General features: G+C 38.3%; 1 protein-coding gene across 5 annotated transcripts in view; it reads right to left on the bottom strand.

The window, feature by feature from the left end:
- The window catches only part of ATG7 (autophagy related 7), a 207,356-nt gene that overhangs the window by 142,537 nt on the left and 41,938 nt on the right, over positions 1–22,881 (bottom strand). For 3 of the 5 annotated variants that reach the window (XM_036431130.2, XM_036431129.2, XM_036431128.2), the window contains exons 10-16: positions 20,512–20,602; positions 19,615–19,759; positions 16,529–16,687; positions 9,445–9,639; positions 7,834–8,034; positions 6,755–6,870; positions 2,163–2,238 (exon numbers count right to left, since the gene is read on the bottom strand). In XM_036431130.2, the coding sequence (XP_036287023.2) occupies positions 2,163–2,238; positions 6,755–6,870; positions 7,834–8,034; positions 9,445–9,639; positions 16,529–16,687; positions 19,615–19,759; positions 20,512–20,602 (983 nt within the window). The remainder of the gene's footprint in view (positions 1–2,162; positions 2,239–6,754; positions 6,871–7,833; positions 8,035–9,444; positions 9,640–16,528; positions 16,688–19,614; positions 19,760–20,511; positions 20,603–22,881) is intronic. The other 2 variants (XR_004986815.2, XR_004986816.2) reach the window with 1 other exon arrangement.

Raw genomic sequence — 22,881 nt, 5'->3', positions numbered from 1 at the left:
AATGCTGAGTCTGCAACAGGGCATTGCAACACAGCCCCGTGTTTTTGTGGAAAGGATGTTCGCCTAACCAAAACACAGTTGCATAAATAGACTCCACTTAAAAAAACACACACAAAAGAAGAAATGTAAAGCCAATAAGTAGGGAACACACAACCCTGCTTAATAATTTTCAAGTTCTTTCTCCACTTTCTTTTTATAGAAAGTAGCTAAAAATAAAGGCTCAAATTTGAAATAACGTAAGCAAGTAATCACACACACACACACACACACACACACACACACACACACTGGGCTTTCCCCATATATGGCTGCATTATTCTTTAGCCTTTGAAAAGGCCAAATGAAGAGATAGCCAAAATAATCCTGCATATATTTGAAAACCAGGAGAAAGAGCTAGAGGAGTTGATGAATGGCAAACAATTTCAAGGCTCAATGGGAATAAATAACACTGAGAGGGATTAGTTGCCATAGTACTTTAAAAACATGGGCACATGCATTTTGACACTGGATCCTTTCTATAAAGAGACTGTTTTGGCCTCTGGCCTTAGCACAGAGAAAACTACAACTGAGGTAATTTAACAAAAAAAGACTTAAAGAAGGAAACCAGTGCAGGGGCATGACTGAATATTTAATGAAGTCCCTTTTCAGTATAAAATCTGTAATGGCACATCTCAAGGTCAGAAGAAAGAGGAGGAGACACGAGAAAGAGAAGAGGGTAGGGATTCGAATGAGATAGGATAGTGTGAAGAGCAGAGGTGGGCTCTGGAAGACCACTTCCTTATGATGGAAGGTTATTATAATGTCTGTTGGGTACTACTGGAAATGTTTCTGTAGAAAAGATTAGCACATGCATTTCAAATAAATGCCACCTCTGTAAGGCAGGCTGGTACAGTGTCCTATGGTTTACAAAGCCTTGTAATAGACAATTCTGGACACTAGGTAAAGCACCTTTTACTGAGATGAAAAGTGAGGCTCAGGGATGGTTAGGAAGCTAACACAGGTCTATGGAGGGTGACTCCATGTAAGAGGGCTGCAGGAGTGATCTGAAGCTAACTCTTCCAATGTGTAGGTCAGGGCTCTCTCCACTCACAAAATCTCTGAAAGAGCACTGGTCAGAGTGCCAAGTTTAGGTCTGGACTGCAGCTTGTCCACTATCTTACTCTATGACTGCGGGCAAGTAATTTTCCTTCTCCTGATTCTCATCTTTAACTGGAAAATGATAGGGCTGTCCCAGGTGAGAGGAGGCAAGCAGAGGGGATGCAGAGAGAGATGGACCCTGCTCTCTGTACTGATCTATATGTCTGTCCTCAAAAGACTCTCGGACACTATCACCACTTCATGCACAAAAACAGCCTGCCTGTTATAAACTGACTGCACACATGAAACCTAGAGAAATGATTTCCAAAACTTAAGACTAGAAAATCTCTTCATTCCTCCAAAGACAGAATAAGAGAATTACTAAAAAGACAAGATGAATTTTAAATTTTCATTCCACTACTTTTTTCTTTTTTGCTCTCAGTGGATCTTTTTTAGGATGCTTCAGATTCTTTTCCTGAAAATACACCTCATTTTTTGTTGATGCTGCACATTTTCTAAACCTGCTTATAAAGGCTTTGTATTTGGCTATGGAGTTAATAATAATAACAAACAACAGCAACAAACATAGCAGGCATATTTACTGAGGGGCTGTGACAGGCACTCACTGTTGCGGAGCCCTTTCTATATATCATTGTTTATCTCTATAATGAAGTAGATACCACTGTCTCCATTTTATAGATAAGAAAACTTAGGCTCACAGAAGTTTAGTGACTTGACCAACGAAGACCATCTTAATAACTACAGAGCTATTATTTAAACCTCTGTCTGGCTGATTCCAAAGCCCGTTCTTTCTTTGTTTCCTCCATTATGAGACTGCTATTCAACATGCTAAATGCATCAAAGACGCTGGGTAATGCTGCTTGTTCGTGGTTTCATTCTGTCACCATCTGCAGAATGGGATCCTTTCCTAGTGATCAGAAAGCACTCTCGCTGAAATTCCAGGGAGGCTAGAGGGTATGAAGGGTGAAGAAGAGATGGTTGGGGCTGATGACATGTAAAGTTACCCTTCATACTTTCCCCTGAGATCAGGTCCAGAATTGTGATTTCATTTCCAAATCACTAACCTGGTGAGGTACAAGCCCAAGAGAGGTTGGAGGCTCATTCATGCGGTCATCACTGCTGCTGGCAATGGCGTAGCCCCTGAGAAAAGGAAATGATTAGAGTAGCTCATTTAATAAAAGTTTATGTTAACACATGTGAGGGTGATCTGGAGGCAGTCCATGTAGGATTTATAAGGATAACCAAAAGCCCCTTGGTAGACAGCGTAGAACTGATTTCCCTGGCAGGGAAGGTGGAACAGTACTAAAAAAAAAAATGCTTGAGTTTTGGAGTCAGAAAGACCAGAAGTTTCTTTAACTTCTCTGTATTTCAGGTCTATCACCTATAAAACGGAAATAATATGGTTGTGAGAAATAAATGAGAAATAAGTTAGATAAATTGCCGGGCACAATGTTTGGTTACAATAACTTGCTTATTCCGAGACAGTCTTATAAAACACCACCGCACATTTTCATATTGGAATTTGAAATGGAAAACTTTCCAACCATAACTTCTTGAGCTGATGTAAATGCTACCAAAGTGGAGAAAGGAGAAAGAAGAGTGAGGAACTAATTGGGCAGGAGAATGAGTACATTCCTTCCTGAACAAGGATGTGTTTGCTAACAGTGCAGAAGACATGCAAAACAGGACCTAATTTCAGCCCACAACCAGGTGAAACACGGCAGACAGAGGGGTCAGTGTCAGGAAACCCTAGAACCAGCTCTCTAAGATTTCCCCCCCAGATATTTCCTGTTAGGAGGCTACTACTTTCTCTTTAAAATTAATTTTTAAAGTTAATTCAATTTTGCCTCACTTTTATTACAAGATGAATTAATTCTATTGTAACTCATAAAGTAAGATCTTTTCCTTGCTTGGAGAAGGTACAGGATCCATATTATAATTGTGCTAATTTTTGTATCTTTAATATAAAATATATACAATGTGTTAAACATATTGACTAAAAGGCCCAAGGTCAAACTGAAACAAAGAATACCAACCTACTCATCTATTTCCTCTTATATGTAAGCCCAGAGAGCTACCAAGGTATGGAAGAATTGCAGCACCAAGATCTGTGAGAGGAGAGAAGCCCATAGAAGTAAACCAAGTATTTGCAAGAGAAGCTTTCTTCCATAAAGTGACTGCCAACCTCAAAAAAGGGTTGGTAGGCATAGGATCAGAAGCTGAACAGAGATACTGACAGACTCATGGGGCTAAAAGGAAAACTACAGTTTGAGGTCTGCCAAAAAGGAGGAACCATGGGAAATATCCTGAGCTTTGAGCTGGGGCTACATCCTCAGAGCAAAGGCGAACCAGAAATAGACAAATACTAATTACATTTAGGAATTCTAGGACTGATAATCCACTTGGCCTACCAGTCTGCCAGAAGGAAATGTAAATCACATAATCTCTATAAATGTTCATATATGGTATAATGTCCAATACTCAATCAAAAATAACCAAGCAGCCCAGTTGGTGAGGCTCAGTAATTGAGCATCGACCCATGTACCAGGAAGTCGCTGGTTTGATTCCCAATCAGGGCACATGCCCAGGCTGCAGGCTCGATCTCTGGTTGAGGGTGTGCAGGAGGCAGCTGATGTTTTTATTTCTCTCCCTCTCCCTCCCTCTCTCTGTAAATAAATAAATAAATAAATAAACAAACAAACAAATAACCAAGCAGATTCAAGGAAGTGAGACATTTAAGTACTAACTGGACATGTAATGATATTAAGAAATTGCCTTTAATTTTTTTAAATGTAAAAACAGTTACATAGCCCTAGTTGGTTTAGTTCAGTGGATAAAGTGTTGGCTTGCGCACTGAAGGATCTCAGGTTTGATTCCGGTCAAGGGCACATGCCTTTGGTTGTAGGCTTGATCCCCAGTATGGGCATGCAGGAGGCAGCATTCTGTCATCATTGATGTTTCAATCTCTCTCTCCCTTCCTTTCTGAAATCAATAAAAATATATTAAAAAATAAAATAAAAAAGTGACATATATACTAAAAAGATACAATTTTTCTGAATAACATGTTATGTCTTGAATTTGATTTAAAATAAGCCATTTTGAGGAGGAGAAAACATGGAGAGCAGTATAGGTAAATAATGACTGGCCATGTGTTGGTAATTATTGAAGTTGGATACTGTATACTAGGGGATTATTATTTTATGTATATATCTTCTTTCATATGTTTGAATTTTCCATAATAAAAAGGTTTTCTTAAAACACACACACACACACACACACACACACACACACACACTAAAACACCCAGTTTATGAGGAGACAATACACAACCAAAAGCCAAAGAAAACAATAGACAATAAAAAAAGACCCATAGGAGATCCAGATAAGAGAGACAACTGATAAGAACTTAAAGAAAAACATAGTTAAATGTTATCAAAGAATGAAAAAGACCAAAATCACAATTTTAGGAGAGAACAAGAAATGTGTAAAATAAGATAAAATTGAAATTCTGAAATAAAACATTTAATAATGAAACTAAAAACCAGTGGATGGTTTTAGCATACATTAGAAACAGAAAAAAAAAAAAAAAAATGAGTTAGTAAGTTGGAAGATAAGCCAGACCAAAGCAAAGAAAGGCAAAATGATGGAAAATACAGAAAAGAGTATAGATGATTCTAACTGTCATGCAATTGGAGACTCAAAAGAAAGAAGCATGAGAGAAGGGGCAGAAGAATATTTTAACAGATAATAGCTCAGAATTTTCCACAACAGATGAAAAACATCAAGACATGGATTCAAGAAGCTATGGGAAACACAATCAGAATAAATACAGTAGGCATATATCATAGTTCAAAGTCTGAAACCCAATCATAATGAGAAAAGCTTAAAAACAACTGGGGGGAAGAGGAGAAAAAGAAAATCAAATTGTATCAAAGGATCAGCAATGGGATAAATTCCTAATTCTGCAATAAAGAAAAAGGTAGCCGAAACCGGTTTGGCTCAATGGATAAGAGCGTAGGCCTTCGGACTGAAAGGTCCCATGTTCGATTCCGGTCAAGGGCATGTACCTTGGTTGTGGGCACATCCCCAGTAGAGGGTGTGCAAGAGGCAGCTGACAGATGATTCTCATTGATGTTTCTAACTCTCTATCCCTCTCTCTTCCTCTCTGTAAAAAATCAATAAAATATATTAAGAAAAGAAAAAGAAAAAGGTAGTCAGAGACAATAGGACTATACTTTCCACATGTTGAAATTCAATCTAGAATTTTATACATAGCAAAAATGTATTTTAAACTTAAAAATAAAACAAAGACATTTTCAGATATAAACAGATTTATTTGTCGCTAGCATTTGTAAAGGATAATAAAAGGTATTCTTCAGGAAGAAAGAAAATGCCCTTGGCTGGAAGCTTAAAGTCAGAAAAGAAATTAAAAGTAACAGAAAGGAAAATGTTAGTAAAACAATCACAACATCTTCTCGGGATTAAAATATATACAGAATTTTATATATTTGTATATATTTATATATAATTTTATATATTTATATATATAAATTTTTATATATAATTTTATATACTTATATATTTTATATAACCAACATCCATTCTCCACTTCTATCTTATCACAGTTCTATTCAGAGAGGCAATGTGCCCAGCCAAGGCAACTGTCAGAGTTCCTTGAGCTAAGAGTGAAAGGTCATGTGATACTGAAGTTAGAATCAATGAATAGGTCTTCCAAGAAGGCTCTTTAAAAGATGAGCAAGCCTCAGCTAAGTACAACTTTTATCTTTTGTTCATTTCTTTCTTCTTTTTAAAAAAATTTTCATTTATTGATTTTAGAGTGAGAAAGGAGAAGAGAGAGCAATGAAGGGTATAGAGAGAGAGGAGAGAAACATCAATTTGTTGTTCCCCTTGTTCATGCATTCATTGGTCAATTCTTATATATGCCCTGACAGGGGATCAAACTCGCAACCTTAGTGTATTGTGATGACACTCTAACCAACTAAGCTACCAGGCCAGTGCCTTTCTTCTTAACTATAACACAGAAACAACATTGAAGGTAAAGCAGCCATCATTATTATTATTATTATTATCATTATTATTTTTAACCACAAGGTGACAAGCATCAGAAAGAAAGCAAAGAGTGGCTAGTGAATGACAAGAAGGAACTTGAGTCCCTGAGAGCATAACAGAGCCTTTGTACCAGCCCTGGACTGCCTTCCTCTGAGCTCCTGCTACATAAGAAAGATAAAGCCCTGTTTGGCTAAGGTACTGAAGACAGATCTCTGTATTATACAGCCAAATACAATTCCTATCATATGTGATATACATGTTCAGGGCTAAGGAGGTAAAAGTCACTAATAAAATAAAAGCATGAAGGTCCTAATGCCCGTACCAAAATTTTTATTCTTCTGTATCAGTCACCAAACTGAACTAGGAAAGTTCAAATCCAAAAGGACGTGGAGATGTAGCTCCAAAGATTGCATGACAAGTTCTTCAAGGCCAAAAAATCACACCAGTTTTTTGTTTTTTGTTTTGTTTTGTTTTGTTTTAGTCTTATTTTTTGAGGACAGAAAGAGCAACACAATTCTCAGAAGAGTCAGGCTGCGAAAAGGCCAAGGAGACACAAAAACTTTCTTTGTTTAAATACCCAACTCACCCTTCTGGATGCTGCAACACAGAAACCATCAATTCCACTGCCAGGGCTCCTGCAATCATGGCCAGTCCTGGACGACTCACAGTGCACTGCTGATCCAAGGTCCGGTCTCTGGTTGACTACAGAGAGACAATCATTGACATGTGCTAAAAGGTCTATTTCACTCGACTCTGACTGTCTGAAACATGAAACTCCTCCATGATAAAGTTATACAACATAACCACATGCTCACTGTTGGCAAAGAACATTCAGCCTCAAATAATATAGTTTCTTTTCTTTTTTTATATTTAAAAAAAATATTTTTATTGATTTCAAAGAGGAAGGGAAAGGAGAGAGAAAAAGAAACATCAATGATGAGAGAGAATCATTGATTGGCTGCCTCCTGCACACTGGGGATGGTGACCACAACCCAGGCATATGTCCTGGTTGGGAATCGAACTGTGACCTCCTAGTTCGTAGGCTGATGCTCAAGTACTGAGCCACACTGGCCAGGCACCAGTTAAATTTGAATTTTAAATAAACAATGAATACTTTTTTAGTGTGAGCAGATATTGAATACTGCATGGGACATACTTATACTACAATATTATTATTTACCTGCAATTAAAAATTAACAGGGAATTTGTATTTTTACTTGCTAAATCTGACCAGCTATGAGCCATAGCCCCATTCTGCAGAAGCACATGTAGCCTAAAAAACTTATTTTGATACTACCCCATGAGGCAGTGTCTAAGCCAGCACTAAAATCTGGGTCTTACTCCCCATTTAATCTCTCTTCAGTAAGATACACACAAGAGACAGTGCTATGCACTGACAGGGACTGGTCCATCCTATATTTTCTTGTTGGGCTTTGCACAAAAATGGTCTGTCATTGCATTTTTATTGGTGAACAGGGAAAAGCTGTACACAGTTGATGATGCCAATGAAGGCTTACAGTGCAGAAAATTATGAAAAAGTCATAAATTTCCTTTATGACTATTTACAAATATTTCAATAGTCATAAAGGAAAGAGATGAGTCTCTTTAGTCTAATGGACAAGACAGCTATAGGAAATATTTGGAAACACAAAGAAATTCACTTACATCTCCCGGGGCCACCACATCATTGCAGAAATAACAGCCAAGTTTGTAACCAGGAATGTTGGCAAAAAGCGACGAGCCCAGGTCTGCAGGTGCCACAGGGTGGCTGGGACACAAGTCTCCAGCGCCCTGATGCTTAGGTTTCTTCAGGCCATGCCTCATGACAACAAATGTGTCAAAGCCCAAGGCGGCATTGATGACCAGCTGTCAAGGAATAAAAGACTAGAATTAAAGAGACGCATATTTTAAAACATGGTTAATTTCATATTTGGTCAACTTTTAAAATGTATTTTGTAAGTATCTGCATGAGTGTAATTAGATAATAGAAGATAATGTTGGTAAAAGTTACCCAACACTGAGGGCTTATTAAATGCAAAATATTTGACAAATGATTTACATACATTTTTTCTTTCAGTTTCACTTAAAACTCCCAGTAAACATTTTCTATTTAAATATGAGGATAATGAAAGTCAGAGAGGTTACCTCTATAACTTACTCAAAGTCACTTAGCTAGTAAAAGGTAGGTGTATAAAACCACATTTTGATATTTCCTAAACACCTTCTTTCCACCATTATTCTATGGTCTGTCATGTCTACATAGATTTTTCTCATAATAGCTTTGAGATATAATTTATATACTATACAATTCACCATTTACATAGATTTTTAAGAATAAATTTTATTTTTACTTATACTATGAGAACTTCCCTTAGTTGTAATTTAGCTTATTCTCTCAAATTTCTGGTTATTTAGAAAGTTGGGGGGGGGGGGGGGAAGAAACAATACTAGAAAAGAAAACACACAAAAAACAAACACAGCTAAACTAGTTACTATAATAATTTGGGGAATTTCCTCCTATTATTTTTCCTTTTATCTCCCATTCCCTCTCTCCCCCTTCCTCCCTTCTTCTTGCTTCCTCCCCACTTGATAAACAGACATAGACATAAACATTTATATTTAAGCATAATTGACATAAAATATATACATAGCACTTTATCTTGCTCATTTAACATAATGTAGAATTTCCCATGTTATTAAAAATTCATTGAAACATAACCATGATTGGTTGCATATTACTCCATCACTTGGTATGCACCATGATTTATTTAGCCATCAAAATAAGTGAATGTGTCACTGACCAAATAGTAGTGAATAAGACCTCCTTGGAGCTTACATTTTTGTGTGAGTACCTTTTCTAACCTTTTGCACGCCGCTGTCCCCTCTCAGGGGACATCAGAATTCTAGCATATCACTCAGATGTCCCCTCTCAGGGGACATTGCAGTTTATTAGTGATTACGGGGAATTGAGTTATTTCAACGCACGTTTCCGCCACAAAGTAGCGTCAAGTAGCTGGTAGCCAATGTCCAGAATGGTTCGGAGTGCAAAGGGTTAATATAGAGTACCCCAAAGGGCTATGAAAATTAAAACAGTGAAGGATAACTATTATGTTGGATGATGGTTGAGAGGCAGATAATCTGCAGTGGAAGCCCTTTTGCACGGTGTCAGACATAAAGCACATGTATTTTCTGGAGAGAAGGTGGACTGAGGACTTCTTCCTCTAGGATGATGGTGCATTAAATCACAACCAGAGACAAAAGCCCCAGCACCTTTACCTTTCTCTTGCTCGCAGCAATGACGGCAGGAAGCCACCGGCTCTCCCTGGTGTCCATCAACAGAAAGATAACATCATGGCTTTCAATGAGCTGCTCCAGTTGCTCCACATCCCTGCGGGCTTGCTCCAGAGTGATGTTGGAGAAGTTCACTGGATGTCCAGGCATGGGGATGCTCATGTTGAACCCTCTGGCATTCTAGGGAAACACCCAGATATACAGATGTCTGAAGCGGAAGTATAGTTAGTATCTCAGAGCCCATGTCTCCCCAAGCTACAAGCATGTATGTATGGTCACTTGCAACTAGCAATTTCTCCATGCATAATTTTGCTGCTTTCTTCTTTTGCTACCTGTGCTGTCAAGCTTCATTACGTCTATATCCTAGACCTCCTTGGCTGTCACCACAGGGTCCCTAAATCTGGATAAAGCAGCAAACAGAGAACTATGGATACTAGTTTCAAAGTGGGTTGTAGGGGCACTTCCTAAATGAGGCAAGAATCCTGAGATAACTGTTTATCTTTTGCTCTTCCTTTAAATCTGAGGCCAAAAAACTTCATCCAAGTGTGCTCTGCCTGTACAAATCCCTTCTGCCCCAGTAGAGCTGTCTCTTCTGACTTGTTTCCAGCTTGCCCTCTCTCCATTTTCTTAGTGTATAACATCTCCAAATGGGATGTTATAACAAAAATCATTTTATTTAATAAATTCACGTAAGATCAGAATGACTGCTAGTCTTGCCTTAGTCTTCTCAGGGTTATTCACACTTAAAAAACACACACTTTAAAACCCAAAACCATACTTGCTAACTTCAGCCAGAAAAATCTATAAATCTATTTATTACTGTGCAGATATTTGTTTGGAAGGTGAGGGAGTTAAGATGGGGGGAAGGGGAGAGTTGATAACAGCATGTGGTAGTAAAGTGAAGCCGCCTGCTCTGTCCAAAAAATAGAAGTTGGCTGGTGACCTGGGCTTTCTTCAAGGGTGGGGATTAATGTTTTTCACAGGGGCTTTAACATAGCTCTGAAATTTACCATTTGCCCCCTGTGGGCCCCAGAGTGTCTTGGCAGATTAACAGCGAGACATATAGGTGCCAAAGAAGCTGGAGACATTAACTTTTCATAGAAATAAATTGTTCTGGAATCACAAACTGCGCTCTTAATCCCCTGATAGAGCTGGCCACAGGGAAGTTTGTGAAAACATCGTTTTTTCATTCCTTTGCCAAAACCCCTTACCTACTAGAAAAATAACTCAGGGATCAGGGCAAGTAGGTCCTGTTACAAAGGAAAATCTATTTTGTATACTGTAGCTATTTTTCTCCTAATCTTAAACTTTAAATCTAATCTATGGAATTCAAGAAAGGGACAATAGTGACAACAGCAACAATTTTTTAAAAAATTAAAAAGAAAAAAAAGTGGCAAGCAAAGCAGGAAGGAACTCCAGGCAGAAAGAAAGGACTTCAGAAAGAATAAACATTCAAAACAAGTCCACTTGAACAATGAAAACAGCACAAAGACAATTCTTAGGACCTCATTCGTTCATCCATTAAGTATGGTACATCTAGGAAGTACTATAAAAAACAATAAGAAAAGCAACAACCACAGTAATAATGTTGACAATGGTGATGATAACTTACTGTCTTATAATTGACAAAGTATATTAAATGGTGGTAACTTGGTCCAAACAGGTTTTATTTAGGTATTTTACTGTCACCAAGACTGAAGCATAATTACTCAATACTAATGCTAATCTATCCTATATAATAAAAGCCTAATTTGCTAAGAGTTCGGGTCGTTTAGTTGGCCGTTCAACCAATCAAAGTGTAATATGCTAAGGCTGCTCAACTGCTCACTGTGATGTACACTGACGACCAGGGGGCAGACAGTTGACTGGTCAACCAGTCACTATGACATGCCCTGACCACAAAGTGGCAGATGTTCCAACCAATAGGTTAGATTGCTGCTGGAGTCCAGCCGATTGGGACTGAGATGGGCCAGACATGCCCTGGAACACCCCCATGGTCCTTCTCTGGCTGCCCAACCTCCCTCCAGCCCTGCTCATGCACCAATTGGGTCCTTCGGCCTGGCCTCGTCCTCTCACAAACTGGGACCCTTTGGGGGATGTCAGAGAGTCGATTTCAGCCAGACAGTGGAATGACCAGTCTCTATAATGCATACTGACTACTAGGGGGCAGGTGCTCAACACAGGAACTGCCCAGAGAGTTGTGTGTGTGTTTTTTTTAAATTTTATTTATTGATTAAGGTATAAATGTGTCCTTATCCCCCCACTGCCCTACCCCCACCCGCACTCATGCCGTCACCCCCCTGGTGTCGGTGTCTATTGGTTATGCTTATATGCCTGTATACAAATCCTTTGGTTGATCTCTCCCAACCACCCTCCCTTACCTTCCCTCTGAGATTTGACAGTCTGATCGATGCTTCTCTGTCTCTGGATCTATTTTTGTTTATCAGTTTATGTTGTTCATTATATTCCACAAATGAGTGAGATCATGTAATATTTATCTTTCTCTGACTGACTTATTTTGCATAACATAATGCTCTCCAGCACCATCCATTCCTAATTCCGGGCTTTTCCTTTGTCCATTTAAACTGGAATCTCTCAGCCACCAATATTTTCTAAAACTCCCCAGATGATCAATTGTGTGGCTAGGGGACAAGATATAATTTACAGATAGGGTGAAATGCACCAATCTCAAGTGTATAGTTCAGCGAGTTTTAAAAAACTGCAGGTTAACCATTGTAACACACCTGTAAAGATACAGAACATGCTCTTGAGCCCCTTCCCAGTCAATCCCCACTAGGAAGGCAGAATGTATTGACCAACCCCACTGCCTTTGTGTTTTTTTTTTGTTGTTGTTGTTTTTTTGTATTTATTAAATTATTATCTGTGTACATATTTTAACATTGCCCCCCCCCCACATACCCTCCCTCCCCAGAGTTTTGTGTCCATTAGTTGTACTTATATGCATGTATACAAGTCCTTCGGTTGATCTCTTACCTCCCCCAGATCTCCCTACTCTCCCCGCTGTAATTTTACAGTCTGCTTGTTGCTTTACTGTCTTTATATCTATTTTTTGGTTTGTCAGTTTATAATGTTTTTTGATGTCCATAAATGAGTGAGGCCATGTGGTATTTCTCTTTTATTGACTGGCTTATTTCACTCAGCATGATGTTCTCTAGTTCTATCCAGGTTGCTGCAAATGATGAGAATTCCTATTTTTTTTATGGCAGCAATATTTCATTGTGTAGATGTACCATAGTTTTTTGATCCAATCATCTGCTGACGGGCACCTAGGCTGTTTCCAGATTCTAGCTATTGTAGATTGTGCTGCTATGAACATAGGGGTGCATATATCCTTTCTGATTGGTGTTTTTAGTTTCTTGGGATATATTCCTACGAGTGGGATTACTGGGTCAAATGGGAGTTCCATTTTCAGTTTTTTGAGGAAACTCCACACTGTTCTCCACAGTGGTTGCACCAGTCTGCATTCCCACCAGCAGTGCACGAGGGTTCCTTTTTCTCCACAACCTCGCCTACACTTGTCGTTTGTTGATTTGTTGATGTTGGCCATTCTGACAGGTGTGAGATGGTACCGCATTGTTGTTTTGATTTGCATCTCTCGGATAATTAGTGACTTTGAGCATGTTTTCATGTGCCTTTTGGCTTTCCTTCTGTCTTCTTTTGAAAATATTCTATTTAGATCCATTGCCCATTTTTTAATTGGATCATTCATCTTCCTTTTATTTAGTTGTATAAGCTGTTTATAGATGTTGGAGATTAAACCTTTATCAGTGGTAACATTTGCAAATATGGTCTCCCACACAGTGGGCTTTCTTGTTGTTTTGTTGATGGTTTCTTTTGCTGTAAAAAAGCTTTTTATTTTGATGTAGTCCCATTTGTTTATGTATTCTAGATAAAAATGTTTGTCAAATATACATACTATGAGTATTTTCTGTTTTGGCCAGCCTTTTCATTCTCTTAATGGTGTCTTTTGAGAAGCAGACATTTTAGATTTTGATCAAGTCCAAGTCATACATTTTTTCATTATGGTCAGTATTCTGGGTCCCAAGAAATCTTTGCCTATCACAAGATCACTAGATGCTTGCTCCTAGAAGCTTTGCAGTTTTAGTTTTTATGTTTAATTCTATGGCCTTACTGGGGTGCCATGTAAGGGTTTCGAATATTCAATAAGGTCTCTTCCTTCTGGATAGGTGGGAATCCAATATCTCCCAGCTTTATATCTCTGGTATCTCCATCCTCACAGCAGGAATGGTGGTACTTTTTTCCAGCCTTACAGAGTCATGCCCGGAATCAAGGTGCTATCCCAACCAATGGTCCACAGACCACTGGTGATCTGTGAGGTCCCAAAGATTGGCGACCGCTGATCTAGACCTCCTTCTATGCACAACTCTGGAAGTCCAATACTCTGTCCAAAAAATACCAGCCACCTTAGCTGCTCTGAATTCTGATCTCAGTTTCCTCAGCTCATCAAGACCAAGAATATCCTATGAACTCTGAAACGGGCCAGAAAATGCCTTTATGCAATAAGTTGGGACAAGCATTTATTCTTTCCCTTCTGTCTGGGACCACAGTCTTTCATTGCCTGCTGTTCACTGTCTGAAAAAGAGTCATTTTATGTATTCCAGGTGCATAACTGTTTATGATAGGAGAGCTAGTCCATTATCAGTTACTTGTCAAGGTTGGAGGCAGATATTCAGAGCTGGGTTTTTAAACCTTTATTGCGGCTCTATGATTCTAAATTTTATTGCCTTGCATTAAAAAAAAAAAAAATGGTAACCTCACTGCCCCGCAGCCCTGCCCTCTGCCCACTGGTGTTTCTGGAAGGAAAAGGTATTTCCGCCATCTGGTCTAATTAGCATATTAGCTCTTTATTATATAGGGTTACTTAATAGGCACGAAGGATAAAAGTATAGGAGGCCTGAACTCCTGGGCTCAAGGACTTAATAATCCAGCAGGGATGGAAAAGCAGAGAAAGCCTTGATCTTGGTGGGCTGATGTTTTCAAGGGAAGGTGAACTTGATCACTAAGGGCCCAAGATGGTTTGGCCCTTGCTTTTGCTCAGCCTCTTGTCTGTCCTCTTTGACCTTTGTGCTTCAGCCATCCTGGCTTTCCTTCAGTTCCACAGAAGCCCACGCTGTTGACCACCCCAGCTGTCTGCACAGATAGCTCTGCCACAATTAGTCTAGTTAACTCTACTCATCATACAAGACTTAGTTTCCTCAAGGAAGTGTAGTCTTGGTCAGGCCTTCCTCTTAAACATTCTCATGGCAACTGAGCTCCTGCTTTTGGTACTTATTACAATTATAATATTTTGTGAAATTAGTTGTTAATGCCTGTCTCCCCCACCAGACAATAAGCTCCAAATAAGGAAGAGGAAACTTTGGCTGTTTTGTTTCCTAATCCCAAGCACATGGCCTTAAATATTTTGATGAAAAAATAATAGGATAAACAAATAAATAGGGGGTGACTGAGCTGGCTGATAGACAATGGCTAGTATTTGAGTAAACCAATATTTCAGGCAACAATTAAGTGGCAGAGCTCAAATTCAAAGCCAGATCTGTCTGGACCCTAAGGGGAGTTCATAATACTCATCAGTGATAGACTGGATTGTTCTTCTCAACTATGTACTGCCTCCCTCTAATAGAATTATTCTTCCATGCCCTTTGCCATATGACTTTGCAGAACCTCCCACTAGAAAGGCAGAATGTATTGACCAACCCCACTGACTTCGAATGTTGCCCTGTGAATTACTTTGGCGATGGAGATGGAGGACGTGGCATATTGCTATTATTGAGCTGAGACTTTAAGAGGTATAAGTATGGTAAGTTTTTGCCCATGCTTTTACACTTCCATTTTCCACCATAAGAGCAGGATCAGATGCCTAATGCTCCTTGGCCTAGATTTTGAAATAATGACATACAGAGCAGACTAGAATCCGATTTGAAGCTTGGAATCCAGCCTAGAGCCCAGCAGCTAAACCATAGTTAACCTACACTCCTGTAAGCATGAAATAAATATTTATAATTGTAAGCTACTAAAATGTTGGAATGTGTGATATACAATATTGTCACAGCAGCAATCTAACTCATATTTCTTCTTAATGACAGGGTTGTAATTTATTCTTATATCTTTTGGCATCCAATAACCTAGCTGGATACATAGTGGGTGCTCAATCAATACTGTTGAATTAAACCCAATAAATGATATTCCTCAGATATATTGGTCAAGTGAACAAAGCCATCAAAGTTACTTCTAAAGCAAAGACATCTAAAATGAATGAATTATGAGTGACTAAACAGAGAAACTCTGATAACATGGGCTCTCTTTTATCTCTCTCTCTTTCTCTCTATTTCTCTCTCTTTTTTTTAGCTAGGGCTGAGTCTCTTGTGGCATTTTAAGTATAAGCAGATGCTTCAGAGATAACTAATCTAACCTCTGCCAGGTAAATTGATTAAGCATGCAAGATGCAGAATCTCTTTTGCAGAATGATGCAGGGGGGGAGGGGGGACGATGGGACTGACAAGATTTTGAACCAAGTGAGTTGAATGACTTGTCTACTATTATCTGGTGTTTAAATGATCAAACTAAAAAATAAGAAGCAGCTAGAGTAAAAAGCTAAACATTTAGTTCAATCTTTCTTCTGCACAGACTTATATTCAATTTAATTTAATAATCTTGTTTTAAGTAACTATCTGTGCATTCTGATGAAGAAGGAAAAATAGTATCCCACATCTGCCATCATAATCCCTTTGGAATAAGGCAGGATATAAAAATATACATACTCCCAGAATTCCTCAACTTAAAGTCAGATAAGGCACTGTAACTTACAAAATATTTTTTCATTTCTCTATACAATAATATATTAAGCTTTGTTTTGTCTTTTAATCCCCATCTCTGTGATGGGGAAACAGGGGTTCAGCCACGTGTTGAAGGTCTGGTGGTGATAGATATCTGAATGTCTTTCACTAATACCATACTGCCTTATTCCCCAAGACTTAAACACTAAAGATACAGGAGCAACCTGTGACATTCCCAAACAGCATCAACATACCACTCCGGGGAATATTCTCTGGAGCCGGTCTGCTGCAGCCAGGGCCTTGGGCTTGCCACCTGTGAGGCAATCTTCAAATTCATAGAGAGGCTGCCGCACAGGATTGGAGTAGGAGATCTTGGCATTGTCCACAAATGTGATGTGTCTGACGCCCCACCCCTGCATGGAAACAGGATATCATAGTGTGTTTCTGATGAACATTTCACGGGGTATCTCTCTTGAAATACCTAAAATGGGTTTGCTCTGGAGCAGCTTAGGGACCTCAAAATATACAGAACTTCAGAAATTAAATTGTGTAAATTCAGTTTTTTATAAATAGAATATCAACTTCCTTTAAAAAATAAAAATAATCATATAGCCAAGTGCCTGGTTTCCTGTAGAAATGAGACTAAGAAATGTCAGAGTTGCTCTAACCAGTAATTCATTACTTTTGACAGTGGCACCAGAAAAAGATTTAGAGGTGAGTCTTATAAAAACTGTCCATGTTGCTATCTTAAAAAATTAGCAATAACCCCCAATGTCGTTGCTTTCCCTTAAGGAATAATTTTATAAGTATAAATAACAGCTCATCTTAAAACTTACTTAAAGCTTAAATTAACATCTGGGGAAAATTACTTACAAGTTATTTCCCACTAACATTGTAGAAGATTTTGTATTATTTCCCCAAGAGGCAAAAGCCTTAATAATCTGGAATGTAGAGTATGATTCCAATATTCTCAGTTTTCATCTTATAAAGTCTTATAGAACCACACAACTTTAAAGTTGGATTGGATATCTAAAATTCTTAGCCTAATTACTTTGTTTTACATATATGGAAACTAAAGCCCAGAAAAGGTACGTGACTCACCTAAAGTCATAGATATAGTTAATGGTGGAGAACAATGAGGTCTCTAGAGTTGCAACCAAATGAGGATGCCTACTTTTTGGGGGGTGAGGTGGGGTATGTGTATTTCAGTAGATCATAAATAAGCATAATGATTTATTTTAAGAGAAGCTCTGATAGGATTAGCCATAAAGCTAAGTTTCTGCTCTCTCTCATTTCAATATCCTTCTATTAGGGACCTCGAAACTAAATTAGACTGATGAAACAATCAATGTAGACCCAAGATTTGTTTTGGGATTTGAGAAAGACAGGCTAGAATCCATCCTTTGAAAACCTGAGTTTAGATCAATTGTTTGTTTTGATGTCCACAGTTAACTTTTTTGTCTACTAACCCAGCTAAATAATCTACTGTGGACAGAGAATGAAAGTATGAGCAATCCAAGTCACTTGTGCTTAGTTTGGGGATATTTATTTCTAAAGTATTGTTGCATACTTTAAAGCAATGCTGAGTGGAGAGCAAGGAAGGTAGTCTGGGGACATGCTGGGCAGGGGGAAGAAAGCCAGATAAATTACAAACATGCCATGGGTTAGTCACATGCAGGTGGACTTTCACACTTAACTTCTGGCTTCCCGGAATGCTACACAGTTTAAATGGCTAATCTGCAAAGATTAAAGAAAATTACAATACTCAATGCTGGTGAGGATGTGGCAGTGAAACACCTGTTTTATGGTTGAGAACATAAACTGGTATAATTTTTCTGGAAAGCAAGTTGGCAATGTTTCTGGAGTCTTTAAAATGCACACATCCTTTGACCTACTTCCAGCAATCTTTCCTAGGAAATAGTCTGAAGATGTAATCACAAAGATGTTCTTTGCAACATAATGTATGGCTATGTAAAAAGTTATAAAGTTTACACTTAAGTAAAAAATTGGAATCAATGTTAATGCCTAACGTTAGAGGAATGTCCCAGTAAATTAAGTTCCCTCACACAAGAAGGCATATTCTAAGCCAGTAAAAGGTTTAATAGATATCCTTTTTAATGACCTGGGAAAGTGTTTACAATGTTCATTGATAAAAGCAAGAGACGTTATTATATATCATATATGGTTTTAAAATGTATATTAAACAAACACTGAAAGGAACAAAGTGAAAATGTGATAGAAAAATGGATAACTTTCCTTTTTATAACTTTTACACAAGAGTGCTGTAAACCATAAAGAAAAAGACTAATATAATGAGTCACAAAAATTAAAAAAAAAATCTTTATATGGCTAAATATACTTTACATTAATATGTTGAGAAAAAGATTTGCATCATATAACAGAAAAAGGTTAATCCATGATAAAAAAAAAAAAAGAACTCCAAAATAATAAAAGAAACACAACCCAGAGGACATAAATAGAAGAAATAAATTTCACAAAAGAAATAAAATTTAAGACTCACCCTCACTAATTAAAGAGATGCAAATAAAAAGCTCTGTTCCTCACATGTTTCTAGGAGCAGAGACTAGTATAATGGTTTTGAAAGATAATTTAATTTTGGAAGAAAAAAAAATTACTATAGCAATTCTACTTCTAGGACTTTTTCCCAAAAGAAATAATATTATGACTATGTAAAGATATAAGTGTAAAAATGTTCATACCATCATCATCTCTTAAAGAAAAATATGCTGACACTGTTTAAACAAACCGAGAATGCAGTCATACAATGGAATAGTAGATATGCATAATATGGAATACATAAAAAGAGAGCCATAATTATTTTTATATTAAGTTTAAAATAAAAACCTGTTATAGATAGTATGCTATGATCCAATTTTCATAAAAATAAGTAACAGCAATAATGACAAATGTCTCATTTGTACATGCCTATGAATACTTCAGGGAAAAATATACTGCATGTTAATCTATAAAGTCTACTTAATTCTGGGAAATGTGGCTTGGGATAGAGATGGAGGGACTTTGTGTTTTTACCTTATAATAAAAGCATGTATTCCTTTTAGATTTAAAAATACACTGAGGGGGAGGGAGAAGGAAGGGAGAGAGAGAGAGAGAGAGAGAGAGAGAGAGAGAGAGAGAGAGAGAGAGAGAGAGGGAGGGAGGGAGGGAGGGAGAGGGAGGGAGGGAGGGAGGGAGGGAGGGAGGGAGGGAGGGAGGGAGGGAGGGAGGGAGGGAGGGGAAAGGGCATCTGGGTGGAAGGCAATCAGATATAGTTAAATGGGAAGAGAAGCTTCAAAGGTACCATTTGGCCCTCAAAACTTACCATCAGTGTCCTAGCTACATTACAGCCCAAGGTGCCAGCTCCAAGCAGCAGACATTTGACAGATACAACTTTGTCTAAGTCCAAAGTAGGCACCAATCTCCAACACATCAATTTGAGATTTAGATCCACTGATGACTCAGCTAATCTGGAAAATGAGAGAATTATTTATTCAGTCATTCAGTCATTTATACCCCAATTTTGGTCTTTTTGAATAGAAGTAGCTGTATGAGAAAACAAACAAATACTAAGGAAATTAGGATCAAAGGAAAAATAAGATGAAGTTTGAGGGTAAAAGGAGAGGAGAAAGGTTATTGTGCAGAATCGTAACACTGTAGTCCTCTGCAATTGTTAGAAATAGGCCATTATATTTGATACTAAGCTCCTGGCAGTGAAGAGGAAAACGGAAGCTTGACTGGTACTAGAAGTCACTGTGTCCATAAATAAAAACACACCAGCTACCAGCTGCTTAAGAAGAAAGTTTTTCCTAATACTGAAAACAGAGATTTTCTTCCATGCCACTCTCCCTTAAATACAACACTGGTTTCCATGAAATATTTCTTATAATGTCCTTCATTGCAGGCTACCAGAACAAACTTAAAGGGCAATGAATAAAGGACTACAACATGCTGCAGGTATACAGGTCTTAGAGTCTGTGCTTGAAGCTAGAACGAAATTCAGAATGTCTAGATGAATAGATGAACTGTGTGCCCTTCAGGATATCCATTATTAATATTAATTCCCACAACCAAACTTACATTATGAGTTAGACAGCAAAGAAAGCAATGACACCCACTGTTCATGTGAATGGCAGCCCCGGACTGAACTGTGCAGTGCCATTGACCTCATAGAACATGGTGTGCGAAAGACCCATTGACGAAACTATCTTCCAAAATATACCTTTTAGGGTCCATACACTCACTGAGGTTCACCATCCTTGGTCCCATGCCTCCTTTCTGGTTCTTTTCCCATCCGACTGCTTTGGGACAATCTTAAAGCAAAGAATAAATTTAATGAAGGAGTGAAGGGTAAAAACAAGTCAGTCAAGCAGCAAGATGGCCCACATGCTGATAAACTTTTGGTACACTTTTCTCAAAAAGATTCTTGGGCCTGAATTTGCCTGTTGTCTTACCATCTTCTATGGCTACTAGGAATCTTGTTTAGAGGCCAGTAGATCAGTAGAGGAGCTTCTGAAATAGCCCTCAATTCTAGCACAAGTTGCTTTGATTTCTGCAGTTGCTCAAATAAAAACAATCATATCTGGCATTGGTATAACCCTGCTGAAGGTTCTCTATCTAAGGAAACAGATCCTGTGATGGCAGCACAGCTTCTGATGAAGTTCTCGCTGGGATGTGAACAGTACATCCCTTCTGTTCCTCGTTTTGTGTCCCTCTGCTTAGCCACTCAACTCCACCATTGTGTACTTGCCTGTGGGCAGATCGTAGTCCAGGAAGACTGTCCCTCTGTTAAACTGCCCTTTCCTTTAAGCTCATCCTTATCCATTCGGACTTTCCTCTTCCCTATCTCTTTTAACCTCTGCTACGGATGCCTATGTAACTCCAATTCCGGCAGTTCAGAAGGTTAAGGATCCTGTGGCTAATAGACATGGGAAATACCTCTGGACCCATTTCTGTTTTCCCTATCCACTCCTTACCATCATCCAAACCTGGAGATTCAGGTTGCATGTGAGGGAGATAAAAGCTTTGAGAAGCCTACAGTAAAGGAACATTGAATTTAATTTGGCTTTGTGTTTTCCCAAATTTACCTGGCTCTCAGTATCTCCTTCCATCACTGGTAACCCATTCAGGGAAATGCAGCTCTATTCTACTGTTGCAAAATCTTATTAAAAACCTCACTTGCTTTGTACAATACTCTTGCTACCTCCTCACCTTAATGGAAACCTGAGTTTCTTGGTGAGAACTTGTTAATGGGGTCCAGCCACTCTCTTACACTCCCCACACCTCCATATCTAAGTCCCTTTCTCACTGAATCCCTGAAATTTACAATAAAGCCTCAATTCCTTTGCAGGGACTTCATCCAGCTACATCCCAGCCTGTCTGCCTTCCATGAGTCTCTGAAGGAACAGAAACTCCTTGACTTAATGTACCAAACTACTGGCAGAAATTTTGTTTGTTTCTAATGATACACTGGTGTACTCTGGCCACTCTCCTCCTTTTAGATTTCTACTGACACCTCTATTTTTCTTTCCTTAAAAACTTTTTATCTTTTGACCTTTCGTTAAAAAAAAAAATAAATAAATAAATAAATAAATAATTGCACCCTTCGGTTTGGCTCAGTAGATAGAGTGTTGGCCTGTGGAGTGAAGGGTCCCAGGTTCGATTCCAGTCAGAGGTATATGCCCAGGTTGCAGGCTCGATCCCCAGTAGGGGGCGTGTAGGAGGCAGCCAATCAATGGTTCTCATCATTGATGTTTCTCTCTCTACCTTTCCCTTCCTCACTGAAATCAATAAAAATCTTAAAAAATTAAAACATATTGCTTAATATAATTATGGGAACTAGAAGGTGTTGATTTCATTTACATAATCTTTTCTTTGTGAAAAGATGAGATAAGATGACCAATGGGAAACCTTGGGACCAATCATGCTACAAAGCTACTTGAGCCTCAGTTTGGCTGGGGGCATCATTCACAGAAAGAAGTCCAGAAACAAACATCCCTTCTTGTTCTTACTCAGGCCTCTGGTGTGGTCCTGTTTTCAAAGTCATGAAAAATTGAAACTGATACAATAAATCTGAGTTCTTTAAATAGATTAAAACTTCAAAATTCTTTTTCTGGGAAAAATAATCCAGACTTGTTACTAAATCGTATTTTCTTACTAGTCTTATGTTAATAAAAAATGCTTCCCGAATACACAGCATAAGAAACCTGGCAAGTACAGTCTAGTACTATAGTTTATAACTCGAGCCTAAGCTTTCTCATTAAAAAAAAATCATGGGACAAAACCAAAATATCATTTCAAATTAAAATATCTCAGTACTCAAAATGAGGTAGCTATTTCTAAGAACTTAGAACTTATTTCAATGAAAAAATTCTATACAGGGTGTCCCCCTCAAAATGTATACACACTTTACCAATTGATAGCTCAACTTTGAAAATGAAATATATTTTAATAAACATCCTATATAATAAAAGCATAATAAGCTAAGTGTCAACCATTCGTTTGACTGTTCCACCAGTCACTATGGCACATACTGACCACCAGGGGGCAGACGCTCCAACTGGTAGGTTAGCTGCTGAGGTCCGGCGGATCA

Source organism: Pipistrellus kuhlii, unplaced genomic scaffold, assembly GCF_014108245.1.
Source record: "Pipistrellus kuhlii isolate mPipKuh1 unplaced genomic scaffold, mPipKuh1.p scaffold_m20_p_11, whole genome shotgun sequence".
In the NCBI taxonomy this organism is placed as follows: Eukaryota; Metazoa; Chordata; class Mammalia; order Chiroptera; family Vespertilionidae; genus Pipistrellus; species Pipistrellus kuhlii.
The sequence above is the reverse complement of the archived record's forward strand: the minus strand, read 5'-3'. Positions and strand labels throughout refer to the sequence as shown.